The sequence below is a fragment of the Gavialis gangeticus genome, unplaced genomic scaffold, assembly GCF_001723915.1.
Source record: "Gavialis gangeticus isolate Ggan-Ray unplaced genomic scaffold, GavGan_comp1, whole genome shotgun sequence".
Taxonomy (NCBI): Eukaryota; Metazoa; Chordata; order Crocodylia; family Gavialidae; genus Gavialis; species Gavialis gangeticus.
In genome coordinates, this window is record NW_017729034.1 from 54,378,922 (window position 1) to 54,399,059 (window position 20,138).

Consider the following 20,138-nt stretch of genomic DNA (forward strand, 5'->3'; position numbering starts at 1 on the left):
TATCAGCAAGTAACTTAGGTGATGCCTACATTTCAAATGAAGATGGTAGCACTAGGGATTAGTAAGGAAGGGTTGAATTTCACAGATTAAAAAGAAGGAACAGGAGTTAGAAGGTAGATATGAAGGGAGAAGAAAGAGATGAAAGTCAAGATAATGGGCCTGAGGGAGAGAGAAATGCAAGATAGTGGAGTTATAAATTGACACACAGAACGGGAGTGAAAAGTGAAGAGTTAAGGAAGAATTTTTGGAGGCTATATTTCAGATGGCAGTAAATCCAGGAATTGTTGATAAAGTAGTTAAGTGAGAAACCCCAGTCTTGCACACATACACGCCTATAGAAAATGCCCTATGAAAAAACCTTCAGTGTTTTCCAATTAATGTATATGAAGGCTGACCTAATTCTTAGTTGGCTGAAGGTACTGGTATACTTCATTGCAGACTAGTTGAAGCCCTTGACATTTTCTGAACATCCATAAGAATCATTAACTATTATATCTAGTAAAAGGAGCTTTTGTTTTTTCATGGGAGTTTCCCATGCACAAGATGGAAGCCTCCTGTTACCTCTGCTGTTTCATGCAAGTAGTCCTATTTGCTCAGAAGTAGAGCAAGGCATAAGAAGAGCGCAATTTAGCCATTCAATTAGTTTCTCCTTGTTTCTGTTTATCCCTTACAAATGTAAATATCCTGTTAATAATAAAATGGGGAATGTGAGTGTTCTAAAATTCTGGCTGTGAATTATTAATAGCTAATTAATAGTTCTTAATTATTAACTAATTAAAAACCTGAATTATTAACTAATTTTTAAAAACTGTAAAGTCCTATTAGGACTATATTTATGTATTCACGCTACAATCAGTCTTTGGCCATGTTCATTGTAAAAATGAATTTATTTGTAAAACGAATAAATGACAGGCCAGTTCAAGATGTTGAAACTCCACAAATATCTCAGTGCACTGTTAATGATTCCAATCAACGTTACAGAAGTTCACCGAGCAACCAGTCATCCTCCAGTGACCCAGGACCAAGCGGGAGTAGCCAGTGGAGGCAGCAAGTGGGATATGACGGGTACTGGTGATTTTCTATCTTGTTGCAGCTCCTGTTGATAATACTTTTATGACAGAAGAAGTATAAAAGATAAATGTCCAATAGCCCCATTTGCTGTGTGGACATAGTCTATTAGTGGAGGGCCAGGGCCATATTCTGTTCTCAGAAACTTCACCATACCATATTTGCTTGCTTACCACATGTACCTTTCCCCAAACAATTAGCCTTTCAAAATTGAGATATGTGTATTAAACAGAGAAACTAATTTTCTGCCCAGAATAGCAGCATCGGCCTCCCTATTCAAGCAGTGCTGCTGGAGTTGATTAACTTCATGGTTCATTATTATCCTTTTGATTCCTGCTAATTGCTCTTAGTTCAACAGGTGTTAATGACCCACTGTCCTTTTAATATTCTTGATGTCCTACTAATCAAACTATCCATGCTTTTTCAGTTTGGCTACAGAATTTGCAATTTAGCTTCTCCTGGTCTCTTTCCTCCTATTTTAGTTCTTTCCAAAATCCTAGATCCATGCATGGAGTCCAGTTTTCAGCAGCAGCTGCAGTTTCAGCAATAATGCTAAGAGCAGCTGACAGTTCATCTTTGAAAGGGTTAAAACTGTAGCCAGAAAGAGAGGGTGAATGAGCTGAAGTTTAGGCTCTGTCCTTCCTGTATGCATCCATAACTCTAGAAAAAAATCTCTTCATTCTGCCTTCCCAAAAATATGGTGCGTCTTATTGGTGGTATGTAGTATGTGAAAAAATACAGTATATCTATTGTGTTACTGCAGACCATACTAGTTAATTTGTTACGGCTCAATGGTTACTTCACAATCCATTCTAAATAAAGCTTGCTGCTTAGCTTCACTGCCCTGGGAACAGTATGGGAACCAAACTGTGACTCCTGTTGTAATCTGGTTCCTGCTTCTCCTTTGCTTTGGTGGAGGAATAACTGGTGTCATCTCTTTGCTATTGTAAATCAGTTCTCCTTGTTCTCCTCCTGCATCCACTCTGGATCCACTTGCCTATGGAGGGGAATAGCACATCAGCAGACTTGATCTCTTCCCCCGTGTAGGTGCTTTCAAGATGGATTGCCCTTTCACATATATATAATGGAGCTCATTACATCCCCTGCTACTTCCCTGCCCAGCAGAATTTACAATTTAGTTATGGATGGAAAAGAACCCTTCCCTGAAATATTGTGCATGTTGAGTTCCACCAGAAGGTTAAGAAATGAAGATTTGCCAGATATTTTCTGTATGAAATGTGTTTTTCATTACTGAAAATGTAGCTGTTGAGTTTCATGAATCTAGTGTTTGGTAACACTCGCTGATAAATACAGAGATACGCAAATACCAAAGCTACTTAATTTAAGAACACTTCAAATATGCCACTTCTAGTTGATGAAGCTATTTCATGATGAAACCTGAGCATTGAAAACATCATGTTGCCGCCTTATCTGTCAGCAGTATATTGCCTTGACATATTTGATTGTGTGAAATGTACCATGTAAGATATTAGGGCTGTGCAAAGCTTCAGTTCCTGATTCAATTCGGCTCGATTCAGTGACCCTCTGAATCAATTCAGAGAGATTTGGAAAGATTCGTCGATTTGGATCTAGACACAGCTTCTAAATGTTTTTTTCTACATACCCCAAGGTAGCAGGTGGCTCATGAATGCTATGATGGTGGGGCAGATGGAGTGTCCCACAGGAGCGCAGGAGGCTCCCCAGCACACTCAGCAGCAGACCCGAAAGTAAACCAAAAGCATTTCTGGTCCACTTACGGGTCCACCGGGGAGTGTGTGGGTGGCCCCCCCCCCCCATTTCCTCTCATCTCAGCGACTGGTGCCTCCTGGTTCTGGGGGGGCACCCAGGGTTCCCCCACAGCCGATTGCTGAGCTGGGGGGACAGGAGGGGCCCCTCCAGCATGCTCGGCAGCGGACCCAGAAGTGAACCGGAAGTGCTTTCAGTCTACTTCCAGGTTCACCATTGTGCATGTGGGGGGCCCTTCTGCAGTCCTGTGGGATGCTCCATCCACCCCAGCATCACAGCATTCATGAGCCGTGCCTGGTACCTCAAGGTATGTAGAAAAAATATTTAAAGCTGTGTCTACGGCCGAATCACTGATTCTCTGAATCGGCATCAAATCTTCAGATTTGAATTCGGCCAAATTGAATCGGAGACAGTGATCCGAATCAATGAATTGAATCACTGTTCCCAATTTGGGCCAAATCCGAATCAAATACGGCCCATTTCACACACTCCCATCAGATATGCATGCAATTTTGGAGTCTGCTTGGGGAATTGTAGACTATTCATTGAAATCTCCAATAACTGGATAGATGTTAAAATATTTTTTAAATTATAACAAATTTCAGTGGGAGAAAAGCACATGAAAACTTGTCTAGTCATTTCAGATTAGTAATTACTGTTAGCAGCATGCTGTTTGAATACATTTCTTTGGAAGAGAATTTTAATTTCTGCAGTTTTAGGAGTAGAACCTAGAAATGTAGAGTTTGAGCGGGTGGAAGAGGATTTCAAGTAGCAGATATAACACTGAACTAAATGAAGCATGTGTTTTAATTCTGAGGGAAATTGGCAAAGGTATGAAGCAATAGATACAAAATGTGTATACATGTTTCATGAAAAGAATCTTATTTGCTCATGAAATCCAAATATTTTTGCATACAGATATAGGAATTAGTCCATGCAGTAGTTAATCATGCATTTTCCTGATTTATCAATTGCATGGCTTTGAATATTTGGCACCAAAACAATACATATTTTTGAATTGTGCTTTTAGTTATGTTTACAATTAATTCTTGACAGTACAATGGCAAGAAGACTAGGCATAAATGTTTTCACCTGGTATTTGGGAACATATTTGCTTGTTTGGTAATGAAGAATGCTTACGGTAATGGCCTGCCAAAATTTTGCCTTGGAGAATAAAGAGTAAATAATACTGTTTCTCGTGGGATAGTCAGTTTTCTGATTAAAGGAACAGTTTGATTCTCCTTATGTTACAAGGTGCCAGTCCCCTTTACTGCATGAACACCAAGGTTCGGGTCCACTGGAATGCGAAGGAACTCGAGAACGAGAGGAAGCTTTGGAAGGAACCAGACATACTGGTAATAATGAATATAATGAATTTTAAAAAAAACTCCAAACTTCCTAGAATTTGCATATAAAGTTAACTACAACATCTGTTTATATTTCTATTTTCCATTTTTATACAGTGTCTTTCATCTGAAGGGACCCTAAAAGCATTTTACATAACATATGAATGCAGATCCCATTTAAATGCAGGCATCCCTGAATTGGAGAGTAGATAGTGAAATTTCCACTGAAAGATAATTTTGTCAATGCACGCATGTTTAAAAAAAACTTCAGTAGACTATTTAAAGTACAGTTAAAACAAACACCATTTGATTCTGAGTACCTTATTCAAAACCCAGAATAAACTGTGTAGAATTCCATTTAATAATGCTGAAAGAGTCAAAGACTTAAGAAACCCTGCAACATTATGAGCCTATAATTCCAAATAGTTGATTGGCTTCAAACCTAATGCTTAAAGAATTGCATTATGTGCTTTTCTTTCCTTTGTGCACAGTATATTCAACTTTTCACCAGAAATTAAAACATAATTTTTTGTGGCAGAAACCAAGTGGCATGCACCATCAACTAAAGTCTTGAGTTCCTACAAAGATCGAGCTTTACAAAAAGAAGGTACAGGAAAAGACTCTCCAAGCAAACTTTCACACGTAAGTCTCTCCTTCATGCCAATCTGCCTATGATAAAAATGTGGTCCTGAAAAAACAACTGTAGGCACCTTAAATAATTAATATACCTTCTGTTCATTTACAAATACAGTAGTGGTGCTCAATATTCTGGCCCCATGGGTCAGATGGATGACATAGGGCCAGTCTGTAGTCCAGATCCTGCAGGTACGGTTGGCACACAGCTTAGTACAATCCTGTGCACCAGCCCACCCCTGCAAGCCAGATCCAGCTGTGCACTGACCCCCACATGCTGGTGCATTGTAGCCCATGGGGCCTTGTTATCCAGCCCAAAGGGCTCCCCACAGGCCTGGAAATTTGGCAGTGGGGGAGTGGTGCTGGCATTAAGTGCTCCAACCCTGGAAGCCACACCAATTTGCTGCCTCTGCTCCCCTAATGTGAAATTTACAGACTTGTGGGTTGGAAGTTGGGCTCCACCAAAATGTAACATGCATTTTCAGAAGTGAATTTGCGTAAGAATTTGATGGACTTGGAACCTTCACGCTGTGCCTTCAGAGTAAGCACATTGGGGCACAGCACTGAAGAGAGGATCTCTTAGTTCAAGTAAATGTCTGTTTAGAGCTTCATTTACATTGGCCTGCTTAGTCTTAGGAGCATGTCCCATAGTAGACAAATTAAATTCATGCATACCATTTCTTGCCATGTGTGGGTTTCTCATTTACTACAATTATCAGTAATTGTTTTCTTATTATTTAGGCAAAAGTTCCACCTCCTGAAGAATGTATCTAGTTAAATGTTTCTGTTATTTTTGTGCCTTTTAACTGTGGGGTGAGAAACTGATGACCTGACTTTTATTTATTTATTTATTTATTTATTTATTTATTTATGTCCTAAAATGCCTGCCAGGTGGATTAAATGGTGTGCACAGAGAATTGTGAAATATATATAAGAACTAATAAATAAGGCTGCTTAGCAATACTGTGCTAACCTCATTAGGATTAGAAATTAAGATTAATTTCCCAAGTCTGCTAATAATGTAGTGGCTGTCTCAGGAAAATATACAGGGGAGTTAAAGTTCTGAATCAGATTGTTCACTAGTTTGGCCACTGTTCAAACAAGCTATTATGTTTTAAGGTGTAGAGAAAGGAAAAAAGAGCTGCTGAAGTACATTTTTTTTCCATATCATTCCTTTAAGTCCTACTACATATAGTAGCAATTTTATGGTACCAATAATCTGCACAGTCTTATTTCATCTAGCTTATGGGCCAAATTCACACTTGGCATGAATTAGCCTACTTATACTAGTTGAGAATCTGGCCAACAGTGTTTGAAAAAAAAGATCCTCTAAGTATACAATAGCATTTACTACAATAGTATAGTGCAGTTGGAACCTGTTAGTAGCAGCACTTTGGTGCCCATCATTCTGTGTTGTTCCTGAGTGGCTCTTGCTGTTATAGGGAGTATCATCAGAATGTTCCCAGGGGAAAATTTTGCTGATGAAAGGTTGCTGCTTCGGGCAGGTGGTAGAGCAAGTGAGCATTCACTGTACTATAAATTCCTGCACATAAGAGAAGCAATACTTCCCAATAAATTCAGCTAAGCACAGGTCGAACAGAAGTTTGAGGTTTGAATAGATATGTATAATAAATAACATTAAACACAATATCAGAGGCCCTAATTTTTTTTATTTGTCACATCTTATGTCTTGGGTATACATAGATGAATGTAGGACATCGCTTTGTCTTTCAGTTACTCTAGTGATCAGTTAACTCGAAAGGTCTATCCAAACCACAGTTCCTAGTATTATCCTGTGCTGCAGATGAGTACCACACAGAAAAAATTCTGAAGTCTTTAGGAACAGATGTTGTTATTTAAGATTCAGTGCATAACCATATCAGCATTTTGCTCTGTTGTTCTCCTGAGCTCTTTGAATCCCTAGTAGTCTTAGTGATTTTCTGTTTTGATTTACTCTTCTCTTTCAAGAGGGATAAGACAGTGCTGACTGTTTACCACAGATTATCTGATATACTGAAAAGTCCTGTTTGCAGTTATTTGTGTGCCTTTGTACTTGCATGCTTCATGACATCATTTTTAGAGATTTAAAGGCCATGTTCTCCACAAAGAATGGCTGTGGCACAGGAAAATAAACTAAGGCCCCAGCTACCCGTTACATATATTACAGAATTGCCTGGTTAATCGCACAATAAATTTAGACTGGCCACAAGTGCAAAGTAATTATCACACCATAAGAATCATTGTCCAGCTATAAAAAGAGCCAACTAGCTACAAAGTTAGTGCTTGAAAATGTGTAACAATGTGATGCCTGATTTCCATCTAGCTTTAATATGAACATGTAGCAGGACCCTTTAATGATCTTGAGCAGTGGCCAAGATGTGCTCCATACAGTTAAAGAGGCTTGGATGCATAAGTGCTGTTTGCATGTTCACTACCCTACCCCCATCCTCTCCAGGTTCCAGCACTAGGCACATATCTTAGCATAGACTCACAGCAGCATGAAGGACTCCTGATCGAGTCTTGTATCAATATCACCTTTTTGTAAGTCATCTTTACTTCGTGGGGACTCCTTTCCTAATCATTTCCTCCTCCTTTGATTCTACATTGACTCTTCAGGCCAAACTAAAGCACCCATCCCTAAACAAATCCTAGTTTATACCCACCCAGAAACTATTGCTTCACATTTTCCAGCAGTCTAATTTCTGTTGTTATTTAAGGGGGGTGGGAAATCTCCCAAAGGTTCAAGATGATTGTAAGCCATTTCATTTTGTAGAAACTTCTGAAACAGGTGCTGAGAATCAGTCAATACCTGTGTGTCATAAAAGTAACATTTCTGAAAAAACTGCCTCTTCCTACAGATTGGCATATGAGAAATGTCTGTCTTTATCTACATCTCCTGGTAGGTAGATCTAATTAAAAGAGCTAGTTTCCCCTCTCACTTCCCTTCTTACTGGTGGGGCTCCATCTGTCCTCATTTTGGCTGCCTTTTCAACATTGGTAAATAAATCCAGTTCTCTGTAAAATCTCCTTTAAAAGTCTGTTTAAACAACTAACTGTATGACACAGTTCTTCCAGTTCACTAGACGTACTCATTTTGTTACATATGGTACACACACATAGCACTTGGATTCATTTCAAGTAGTCGCACATGTTGGACCTAATCCAATAAACTGGATATTTTGCCCACCCTGAGAGAAGACCAAGAGCAATCCACTCCTCATGGTTCTCCAGACCCACATGCTTCTTCTCTACTGGCTTTTTAGAATATTGATTTTAACTATTCGCAAACATTAATCTAGGAGTACAAAGTTATAATCAAGACGTTTTAAAAGGAATGTACGGTTTGCCAAACAAGATGAGACCCATGGTCTAGCAACGGCTTCTGCCTAAAATTTGGAAGTGAAGAATAAAGCTACCTAGTCAGTTATACAGTTCACATCAAAAATAAATAGTGTATTTAGCTTCTTTGTATGTAACGTTTGTATTAAACTGTGTTGCAACAAGAATTAAATTTTGGCCAAATGACTTTTGAAATACTAAGAATTAAGTGAATTTATATAGAATAAATATTTTCTTTTTGAACTTTTTGTTTCTTTTAAGATTGGAGACAAAAATTGTTCCAGTCATTCCAGCAGCAATACCCTGTCCAGTAATACATCCAGCAATAGCGATGAGAAGCACTTTGGCTCCGGAGACCTTATGGACCCTGAATTGCTTGGATTAACATATATTAAGGGGGCTTCTACTGACAGTGGAATTGATACAGCTCCTTGTATGTCAGCTCCTCTTATGACTCCTTTACACCTTGCTGGCAGCAGGTCTGGGGTCCATAGTCGGGCTGAGCAGTGGACTGAATCATCTGAAACTCCTGGGCCAGATGATGAGGCTGCTAAAATCTATGCTGTTCATAGCTATGCCTCTGCCATTTCCAGTAGTCATACAGCTGAAGGCAGTATTGGAGACCTCAGTGAAATATCCTCTCATTCCAGGTATGTGATTCTGCACAAGTTATGTGATTAAATTATCGATTGAGAGAAGTAGCTTTTGTTTGTTGCATTTTTCTTTCCTTGAAAAGGTACTTGTTAAGTTTAATTTTATATTTTCAAAACACAGGAGGAAGCTAAGAGAAATCTTCTTCGCCCTCTGTGCATCTCTTGCAGAAAATCATTAATATAGGGTCCATGTGGCAATGATTGTGGGGAGCTATTTAAAAATCTAATCCAAATATATTATTTGTACCAAATCAAAAGATATTGAAGCACATTAAGCATCTTTTGAAGAACACACAGTATTCATGCTGTTATGTCATCCCTATTGAAACTAATGGGCAACTGTAGAAAGCATGGTAATCTACCCAATGCTTATTTCCAGTGTGAAATGAAGGTGCTTCTTATAGCACCCAGCTAGAACATACAGATGTTTAGGATGGCTAGTTAGTTCGATAATAGCCATGTTGGTTTTGAAATAGTGTTTCAGGTTTTTAGGTAATAAAGTGTTGAGCCATTGGTTCAGTTAAGGCTAGTGTAGGCAGCAGTGTCAGATCTGCATCAGAGGATTTTTTTTTTTAGAAAGAAGACACCCTCCAGCATAGCCAAAATAAAATAATACTGTCATACTGGTATAATGAAAGTGTATAGTTCAAGTGTGTTCATTACATCCTAGACGGAGATAAAACAAGCATCTTTGGTAATTGGAGGTCTTCCTTTTTATTGTAGTTCTAGGTGAGGGCACATTGTAGAATCTCCTTCCTCCTATTTGACAGGAAAAAGTCATTCAATTTTTTCCAGTCTTACGTCTACAAGGAAAATATTTATAGGCATGCTGGTATAATTAAATTACTATAATTAAACTACTTCCTGTGTAGACACACTTATGCTAGCAAAAAGATACTATTTCTTTTATTTCAATTGAACTGCTTCCAAATTAACCTAAAATGAACTTGGTGTACAAGGAGTTATGCTAGCGTAACTACAGCAGTTAAAATTCACCTCTTAAGGTTTCATCATTATAATATTTTTAGGGCGGCAAGCCCCAACTCCTTTCAAAGTCTCACAACCCAATTCAGATACATCTTTAAAACTGCAAAATCCTTGAATACTCAGGCTCTCAAGGAGACCACACTTATCAATGAATCATGGTTGTGGTTACTAAAATGGTTCTTTTGAGTGGTTTTGAGATTCATTTGAATTGAATCAGCCCAGGATAGATTTTTTGGACCAGTAGGTTGAATGCCAGCTACTGAATCATCACCATTTCTTACCAGGTGTTTGAAGGCTTCCCATAATTTTGCTGAGATGATCAGTCCATACATTGTTTGTGAGGCCTGACAAGGTCATGGCACAAAGAGGCAAGACTGCTTGTCCACAAGTGTTAATTATAACTCCCTGTATAGGGAGTTAATAAAGTTTGTAGATAAAGTACCCATAGAATTAAGTAGATAAAGTATTTATTATTTATATATTATGTGATACAGTTTTAAATATTGGAATTCATACAGTCTTCTTTCACTGCTGAAGACACCTGAATTAATAATCATCAACACAATGTATTTACATTAATACTGTTGCATTTTTCATGTCAGTGCTTCCATTATTTCAAGTAGTAGAAATAATGGTAATCATTTCCCCCCACCAAAAAAAAAGTTCTTGTGCCATTCCGCAGTCTGATTTAACTTTTTTCCCTTTAGCACTTGGTATGCTTACCTCTTTTGTACAATACAACTGACAACACAAGGAGTTAATGCTATAGCAATGAGATTGAATTACATTGGAAACTTCTCTGCCTGTTACTTACACATATAGTGAAGCTGCATTGCCTACTGTGTTCCTTAAATGAAACTGATGTGTTAGATGCCTGGCAAGTGTGTGCATTTGAGGTTTTGAATTTCTGATAGGTCTTGTTCTCTTCCTCTTTACTATAAATGGAATGCGTGTACACTACATCTGCTGTACAGCAAGTTGTGAGAGTGGACTCATACAGCTGGTTACCTTTGTCTCGTAATTCCCATTTTATGGGGACTTTGAAGTTGCTGCTTTTGAGTGTGTGTTGAAAGCTTTTACTTGGTAATGTGTTAAATTATGAAGAGAGAATTGTTTGCACTTTTTCCTGTGATTTTTTTTTTTTAAATCATTTTCAGTGCAAACCAGTAGAGGGAAAAAAGGCAATAAGAACATTCCACATCCTCCCCCCCCTTTCTTTGTGCTGTGTATTGAATGAATTAGCCTCTTGAGGTTTTATAAACATTCTCTTAGGTTGTAAAAGATTAGTTTCTGTATCTCTACCTGCTATATGAAGTAAGTTGCACACAATTTTACTCCAGAGAAAGATGCTTGCTCTATATACACTGGAACAGTACTTTCCCAAAAAAAGATGAGAAGAAACCCCACTTAGATCTCAGTTCACAACAGAGGTGTTGCTTCTATGAAATACTAGTCTTTTTTTAAACCCTCACATGCAAGTAACAAGAGGCAAGTGGTATTCTGATCAGCAAGACAGTTGTGGTGGTAGATCCCCTCAATATAATGCTCCATAACTGTTCAGACTTTGCCTATGGTATGTGTTCAGTGTCTCACATAGTGGGCTCTGAACTGGTTTGAGATGTTTGAGTATTACTGGTTTAAGCATTACTGTATGTTACAAATTAAATAATAAGTGTATTGTAAGTATCCAAACAAGGTAAAATTTAAGATGCAAATCTGCAGGTGAATAGAAAGCTATTTTCTGTATAACCATTTGTCCCATATTTAAAGCTGTGTTGTGTATGCTCAGTAAATGAAATTCAACACAGGAGGATGGTTAAGTGCCCAGTTGGACATATTCGGCCTGATTTTGCTACCCTTTGCACACATTGAATAATCCACTTGAGAAAAGTCAGTGCTACTCTGTGGTAGTAAGCACTGCAGAATCCACCCTGTAGTATGTAACAGCAGCACAAGCCTACCAAACCCATATGACACCTGCATTGCTTTGTCTTTTACAGCTGTGGTGTTGTCGGTCTTGCTCTCCTTTTTATACTCATTGAACCCTTTGATTACCAAATACAGTCATAGAATAATAGAAAATGAGGGCTGGAAGGGACCTCAGGAGCTCATCTTGTCCAACCCCCTGCTCAAAGCAGGACCATGTCCAACTAGATCATCCCAAAGGGGTGGGTAGGCAACAGGGATCGAACCCATGGCCTCAGCATTATTAGCAATCATGTTTACTGTGGCTGAAACAGTTTCCTCTGACCCTCAGTAGCTTTGTTGCCTTACCTTCTTGGGGAGTCAGTACTCTTAAGGTACTGACTGACACACCAGGGAGGAGGGCAAGGTCCATTGACCAGAGATAGAAAGGTCTTTATATACTTTAAGTCTAGTGCTATAACACGTATATGGCAAAGTGTTCCCTTGTTTAAACTTTTAGGCTGAGTCTGACACAAACATTGTGCGTTTTGATGCCTGGTTCCTATCAGTTTTAGTGGGAAATCAGCTCTGAAATTTCTTAAATATTTTAAATCTCAACCGTAAGTGTATTCCACATTGTCCCACATTTGCTTGCTTCACCTTTAGGCCTAGAGGTTAGATGACAGAGGAGCCTAAATTGCATTTGTTTTCTCCCATCTAACCTACAGAATCTCTTCCATGTGAACTCATTGCTGGTGGGATTCTGCATATTTTGAGGAGAGTAGCCAAGGGAGCAGCTATTTGCATAGCAAACCTGTCAGACTTCATGCTGTCACTTTTCAGTATCTTTTCAAACAGGCTGTTTGTATTCTTCTTATCCATTATGAAATTTTAAAAAAATTGTTTAACATCCCCAAGAGCTCCATAATCCTGTTATTTTTTTTACTATTGCAGGGGAAGCCAAACTATTTTATTCTTCCCCTCTTGCTTCCAGTTGCCTAGAAGTAATAGCCCTGCTTCCTTGTCTGCATTGCCTAGCCACAGTGCATCAGCCCCTGTTTTGTGGCAGTGACCAGCTGTAGTTGGTGTTAAGCAGATGCTACTATTCCAGAAATGGATCTAGATCTAACAAGACTGGAGCTGCAGGTGCTGGATACTATTTCTAAAGCTAATGACCCAAATACCATCACTGTGCTTCATTAGGCTGAAGCAAGAAAGTAAGGGGCAACTACGCAAAAAAAGGAGTGGGAGGAGTATAACTTTATTGTTCCATTTGCCTTTTGAGGTCAGAAAAGTAATCTCCAATAGAACATAATGTCTCCAGTGTTCAACTTAACACTTTATATCTCAGTGTTGATTAATTTTAAACCGGGGCGGGCAATTTATTTTGGGCAAAGGGCCGCTTTTTTAGGCGCCTCACAGGCCGGATTTTGCCCACCCCTGTTTTAAACTGAACTATATGACCGATAAAATTGATATAATTTACAAACAAATAAATCACTCTTAGATTTTTTTTTACAGTGGGCATTTTTATTTTTAAGGAAATATGTATTGAACAAATTACATCCATACCATTGTACAGCCTCCTTTCATTCAATCTGGAAAAATAACCCTAGACTGCCATTTTTGCTTTTATATTTGGTATTACTTTCTGGTTCTAGTGAATGAACAGAGTATTATATTTAGATTTACAAGAAGCATTGTATATGATGGAGTACAACACTTGAGAACAGGAATTCTGGGTTCCCAGTTTTGCAACCTATAAAGTAGATATCCTTAGGTAGGCCATTTAGTTTGCCACTACCTCAGTGCTTCATTTCCAAGGTAAAGATGAAGTCCTCCTCAAAAGAGATGCTTGCTTTAAATGAGTGTAAAGCACATAAGAGCTTTCAGAGAAAAGCATCATTAATGTCTGGCAAACCTATTGTTAATAATTTAAAAGAATATTCAAATCTAGAAAACTGTTTTCACTGAGTCAAAAGTTACTTCTATCTGTATTATATTTTTGAGCACTGTCAGGACAGCAGCGTATCTTTAGCTGATGTGCCCTGACAGGAGTAGTAAGAAGAGAACCATAGAAGGTTTCAGTAGTAAGGCAGTCATATTGGGCCATATTAATTCCTGATGTAATTCTCAGCACTAATGGAATTACATTCAGAATAAAATTATTATGTTCAGATTAGTGAGGAGCATTGTCCTTAATTCATCCTGGTTTGCTGTGGCATTTTGACAAGTTGACATTTACAAAAATTGCTCAACTTGTGAAGTCTTTCTGATGGGTTTGTGTATGCACATGTGTTCAGGCAGCAGAGACATGATTTCGCTATATATGAACATTTATTTGTATTTGGGAAAATTGTGTTGATAGTGCCGACTTCATTTTTGACTTGACAGAAAAATTAAAAGTAAATGACTCATCACTTAGCTGGACCTAGTCATGTTTCTGTGGTTTTTTTTTTTACATTTTTAGTGGGTCCCACCATTCAGGAAGCCCTTCAGCACATTGCTCTAAAAAGAGTGGTTCTCTAGATACCTCCAAAGTCTACATTGTGTCGCAGAATAGTAGCCATCAGATTTCTGGGTCCATGTCCAAACCATACCACAGACAAGGAGCAGTGAGCAAATATGTCATTGGTTGGAAAAAGTCAGAAGGTAGCCCTACACCTGAAGAATCTGAAGTTGCTGAATGCCATGAGTAAGACTCTTTTTTCTTCTTATTTTGGGCAAAAGAATAAAGGACAGAAATCCAGAGTGGGTGGATAAAATTTGAGCTGGGTCTTTTGAGCCAAGTTTTCTCTCCTGCCCAGGGCAGGGGGTCGGACTAGAAGATCTGCAAGGTCCCTTCTGACCCTACATCTATGAATCTATGAAAATCCTAATTACTTGGAAAATGATAGTGAAAGCTGTTTCCTGTTTTCATTTTTGTTTGAAATGTTTGACCTTCCCCACACTCCTCCCCTTTCCCTCATGTACCAAATCTTTCTGCACAGGTTTAAAAAAAAAAAAAGTTTGGTTATTGAAGGTCATTTAGCCTCAACTTTGCCTTTCTTTCCTCCTTTTTTTGCTCCCATCCACTTTTCCTCAGTGCCACAAAATAGAGGGAAAGATGTAACATTGTGAGTTTTGCTGGAAGTTATACTTCTGTCAAACAAAGTGAAAACAAAAAACCTCATGTGTCCTTCCTAGAAGAGAATTAGTTAGGCATTGATTTATATAGGTCTAGAGAATCTGTAAGCACTTTCCAGGTAAGCATGTTGAAAGATTCATAACTTGCACTTCGACATCTTTGTTGCCCTAAAGAACGCATCGCATCTATTAATATGCTGGAAAGGAGATATGTGGCCAAGAATTTAAGGATGTTTAAGGCTACATAATAGAGAAAGAAACACTTCCGGTTGGATAGATTTAGCTGCTTTTTAGAATTCTTTCCTAGGCTCCTGCTTTTCTTTGGGTAGGTGGGGCTTCCTGGTTAGCAATCTGGTCTGCAGTGTGGGACATCCAGGTTCAAGGCCTTGGTCTGTCCATTTTGGAGCAGATAATCCCAGGCAGTCAGGACTTGAACTTGGGTTTCCCACCTTCAAACAAACGAACAAACCCAGCATGTTTCAGCGCAACGAATATTTGACAAAAAATTCTGTGCCTTTATAATGGACAGCTGTGTTTTCCTGCCTGGCACAGGGATTGCTCTTCCTCTTAAAGGCAAAAACCTGGGTTCTAGATGTGGTGTAGTTCCTCAACTGTTGTGGCAGGTTCATTCATCCCATAAGCCCCTGCATTATCAACTCCTGAGATTTATTTTTCCCACTGCTTAGGAATGAAAATATAATAAAACAAAATTGCCTAATTAAGCACTGCCTTTGGACCAAAAAGACAGCAGCTTTGAAGACAGTCTATTATGACGAGTTCCATCTAAAGAGAGTGAACCAAAGATGGTAACACTGCATATATCAAACCAGTCTCATGCAATCAGGCATTCCTCACTGCTTTCTTTTTAGGAAAGCTTTTTCTGCTTTGCAGGGTGGGGGGTGATAGTTAGCCAAAGCTAATTATTTTGAAATGAAATCATATCTCCAGTTAATAATGGAGATGAAGATCAGGTCATTTGCTGAAGGTTGTGCTGCTATAGGACATAATTCATTGAGAATTATAAATTGCAATAGCAAAGCCTGTTTCCTCTCAGCTGAGGGTACAATCACTGATTTATGCTACACTTGGCAGCAAGTAATTGGCTTCAAATGCATGCACTGTGTTTTTGGGAATCTCTACTTCCTCAGATTGCATTTTCAGAGTAAACCTTTTAAAATCATCTTCCTCCTTTCTTGCTGGAAGGATACTGAAAGACAGTAATTCAGTTTGACAGTCTTTTGTTGAATGTAAATACATTTTTGTATGGTGATAATTAAAGAAGACAGCTGTTTTATTTATCCAAACAGCTTTGTGAAATTGCTTATAATAAAACACACTTGGCACATGGCAGAATTGATTACAAATAAACTTCAGGCATTACCAATGATGACCGTGATAATTTTGTCAGATTGTGATGCTGGGTACAGCTTCACACCATAGGATATTGATTTTCTTATTTGCTTGGGAAGTACAAGTTAAAATATTTTGATCTGTGATGAATTATTGAAAGTGTTGATCCAAGTATAAACAAAACAATAGGAAAGAGTAGTGTGCAGAAAAAGAGAGCAAGAGAGAAATGCAGGCTTTTTGAGAAACATGCTATATCTTTGTTGGGAATTCAGGTATTTTTGAATAATTTAAGAATCTCATCTTGAAATTATAACTGCTTCATAAATTTAAAATGATTTGGGGAGATGGTAACAGTGCACTCGGCAAAGAAATAGTCATATAACAGTGTTCAGTTTCTATTGATGGGTCTTGCAAATCCTGGCCCGATATTGCATTATCATTCTAATGTACCCATTGTTTCAGCAGAGTGTATGCAGATGTTGATGCTGTGGTTGCCTCAAGTCAGCTTCAGACTTCTGTGAGAAGTACAGTTCCTGAAAGTCAGCAAGTCTTGTCCAAAGAAGATTTTCTGAAGTTGATGCTGCCAGACATCGTCTCTGTGGAAGAGGGTAGAAGAAAGGTTAGCTACTCTTTCTGGTTCTGCACCTATCAGAGGCAATTACCTAAAAGTCATGTACTTGTATTTCTGAAATGGATTTAGATTAGAAAAAATCATTCTGTGTAAACCAAACATATTGGATTAGGAATTATGAATGTTTATAGTAATTTCCATAATTCATATCCTCTAGAACTGAAATGATATCTAAGTTTGGTGAATTTGTATTAAATTCAGTGTTTATTTAAACAAGCATGTGCACACATTTTAAAGTTGAGCTAGCTAATTGCAAGTTCAGAGAACGATGGGAACATGTTCAAAACCAGGTGCCTCAAGTAGGCCCCCAACCCCAAATAAAAGTGGCATCCAAATAAAAGTAGTCTGTTCCCACCCACTCCCCTTTCTTCCTCCCCCCAGCCCTCCCAGTGATGCTCAGCACAGTAATTTCTATTTGAAGCCTAGATCACAGTTCCATACAGAGATCATTTGTAAGTGGTTAGTAGGAAAGACCTCTGTTTATGCTTCTAATGGAGAAAATACTGAACTGATTTTTGTCATGCAGAGACAGAGTTTCGTACATTAAAAAGTCCATTAAAGTACTGGTACCAAACTTGTATTGTCAGCAATCCCTAAAGTCAAGGGTGATTACTCTTGCGAGTCAAGTAAAGGGTTGTAAATGAGTCCATTGATGGCTAAGAAGGCTGATCATAGAGCATAGCAGTTGTTTTGGTAAATGTGCATCAGGCATGTGCACACAGTGTCCTTTCCACCACAGCTGATATTGAATAATCAGTGAATGCTTACATACTAGTGGTAGGTAGTGTCAATAAGGACACTGGCATTTATGTGATAGTTCTCCCATTTTATGGCCTGGCATCTTGCGGAGGTAGCACTGGTGAAGGCATTCTGGGCATTCCAGGTTTTTCAGGTCATCTCTGTAGGTCACCCAAACTTCACAACTGTAAACAATAGTTGGGAATACCACATCCTTAAATAATAGGAGCCTTATTCATGTTCTGATGTGATCATTGAACACACAATGATTCAGTCTTCTGAACGTAGAGCTGGCACATTGGATCCTGTACTGTATCACCTCATCTCTGTTGGTCACCTTTGCAAGATGGCTGTCAAGGTATGAAAAGTGTTCAGCATTGTCTAGCTCCAGTCCATCAGTGAGGATCTTTGCCCGGGGAATTGATTGGCCTGGAGCAGGCTGGTGAGGCACCTTGTTTTTTTTCCAATGTTAAGGTCAGTCCCAGGCAATGGTATGCTTTAGAGAAGCAGTTAAGAGCCATTTGTAGATCCTCCTCCTTATGTGCAATGACAGCATGGTCATTGGCATACTGAAGTTCCACAATCAAAGCTGAAGTAACTTTGGTTTTGGCACAGAGGCAGGAGAGATTGAAAAGGTTCCTGTCTATCCTGTACTCATTGCCCATGTCATGTGGTAGACAGTCACAGATGAGTGTCTTAATGACTGCAATAAAGATGAAAAACAAAATTGGTGCAATCACACAACCCTGCTTGATGTCAGTTCGAATAGCAAAGGCCTTCGTAAGCAGAGCTACTGCATAGGATGGAGGCAGTCATCTGGTCATGAAGGAGTCTTAGGATAGTGATAGATTTCCCTGGGCAGCCAGACTTTCACAGGATCTTCCATAGAGCCTCATGGTTAACAGTCGAAGGCTTTGGTCAAATCAGTAAAGGCTATATACTATTCCTGGTATAGTATTGTTCTTGGTATTTTTCCTGGATCTGCTGGGCTGCAAAAATCATGTCTATGGTGTTTCTTGATGGTCTGAAGCTGCATTGAAACTTAAGAGAGAATTTCTCAGCAAGAGGGAGCAGTCAGTTCAGCAGAATTCAAATGAGGATCTTCCCAGCAATGGAGAGGAGGGTGAAACTTTGATAGCTTCTGCAGACAGACATATATCCCCCTTTTTTTTTTTTTTTTAAATGGTAACAATATTGGCATTCCTTGGGTCAGTGGGAATTTCCTTAGTGTTCCAGATTTTGATAAACAGTGTATGGAACTCGTTGATCATAGTTTCCCCACAAAGTCTGAAGACTTCAGCTGGAATGCCATCAGAGCCAGATGCTTTGTTGTTTTTCATCTTATTGCCTGTTGGACTTCTTCAGAGGTTGGTGAACTGGCAAGTACTTCCCTTACTGGGTGCTGCAGGATGGATTCAGTGGTTTTTGTAGTCACCATTAACTCAGTTCAGGAGCTTTTGGTAATGCTCCTTCCAGTGGTTTTTGATGAACTTATCTTTGAGTGTACTGCCGTCTTCAGTTCTAAGTGGAGTGAGTCTGCAAGAGTTTTGCCTAGCCTTGCAACAGCCTTGATCATACTGAAGAAGCTCTGTATGTCATGGTTATCAACAAATTGTTGGATTTCTTTTGTCATCTCTTCCCACCATTTGTTTTTCATTTTTCTCAAATCTTCCTCTGGCCTTCAGCTTTAAGTCGTCTAAAAGTTCCCCGTTTCTGACTGGACGTTAGGATGGTTTTGCCAGTCACTGAAAGCTTTTCTCTTCTGATTGAGAAGGACGTTGATCTCAGCATTGTTTTCATCAAATCAGTCCTGATGGCATTGGGTGATAAAGGCAGTTGATTTTGTGGAAGCCTCGTGGATGGTCTCCTTTAGCGCTTGCTAATCTTCCTAAACACAAGTGTTATGATTTTCAGTCCTAAATCTGGTGAGTTTCTTGCTGAGATGTGTTTGGAGCATGATGCGGTGTCTAGGGGTCTGAAGGCATGTGATGTTGTACTGTCTTTTTGTTGCTTTGTCTCACTAAGTGAAGATTGGTCCGGCAGTAATTGGCTCCTCTCATAACACATACGATATGAAAGTCTTTTAAATTGTGCCGTCTTATGGTGATGTAGTTGAGGAGATGCCAGTGTTTTGAGCAGGGGTTTTGCCATTTTGTTTTGTACCTGTCACTTTGTCGTTATTCACACTTTCTTTAGACAAAGTCATGCTCTGCACATTTGCTGAGTAAGAGGACGTTGTTGGAATTGACCTTGCCCACTCCTTTCTTCCCAATGGCGTTCCTCCGCATGTTAAACCCCCGGCCAACTCTTGCATTGAAATCGCCAAGGAGGATGATATTCTCTTTTGGGATGATAGTCAGAATTTCATCAATGTCAGCATAAAACAGCTCTTTCTGTTCTCCCTTGGCATTGAATGTTGGGGCATATGCACTCATGATAGTAGCAAAGGAACTGCTTGTCAGTTGGAGGCAGAGTCATGAAGCACTCGTTAATGCCAACAGGGAATTTGGTCATTCGGCTGACAATCTGGGTCCTACTGGCAAAAACAAGTGCTGTGTATTTGCCTGTTGTTTGCAGGTTTCATAGTTTCATAGTTTCATAGATTAAGGGTCGGAA

At 39.1% G+C, this 20,138-nt stretch overlaps 1 protein-coding gene across 7 annotated transcripts in view; it reads left to right on the forward strand.

The window, feature by feature from the left end:
• The window catches only part of SIPA1L2 (signal induced proliferation associated 1 like 2), a 324,678-nt gene that overhangs the window by 271,412 nt on the left and 33,128 nt on the right, over window positions 1–20,138 (forward strand). For 4 of the 7 annotated variants that reach the window (XM_019526878.1, XM_019526880.1, XM_019526883.1 and 1 more), the window contains 6 exons: window positions 982–1,065; window positions 4,069–4,169; window positions 4,699–4,802; window positions 8,394–8,782; window positions 14,148–14,372; window positions 16,616–16,772. In XM_019526878.1, the coding sequence (XP_019382423.1) occupies window positions 982–1,065; window positions 4,069–4,169; window positions 4,699–4,802; window positions 8,394–8,782; window positions 14,148–14,372; window positions 16,616–16,772 (1,060 nt within the window). Of the gene's footprint in view, window positions 1–981; window positions 1,066–4,068; window positions 4,170–4,698; window positions 4,803–8,393; window positions 8,783–14,147; window positions 14,373–14,762; window positions 16,359–16,615; window positions 16,773–20,138 lie in introns of those variants that run through there. The other 3 variants (XM_019526879.1, XM_019526882.1, XM_019526884.1) reach the window with 2 other exon arrangements.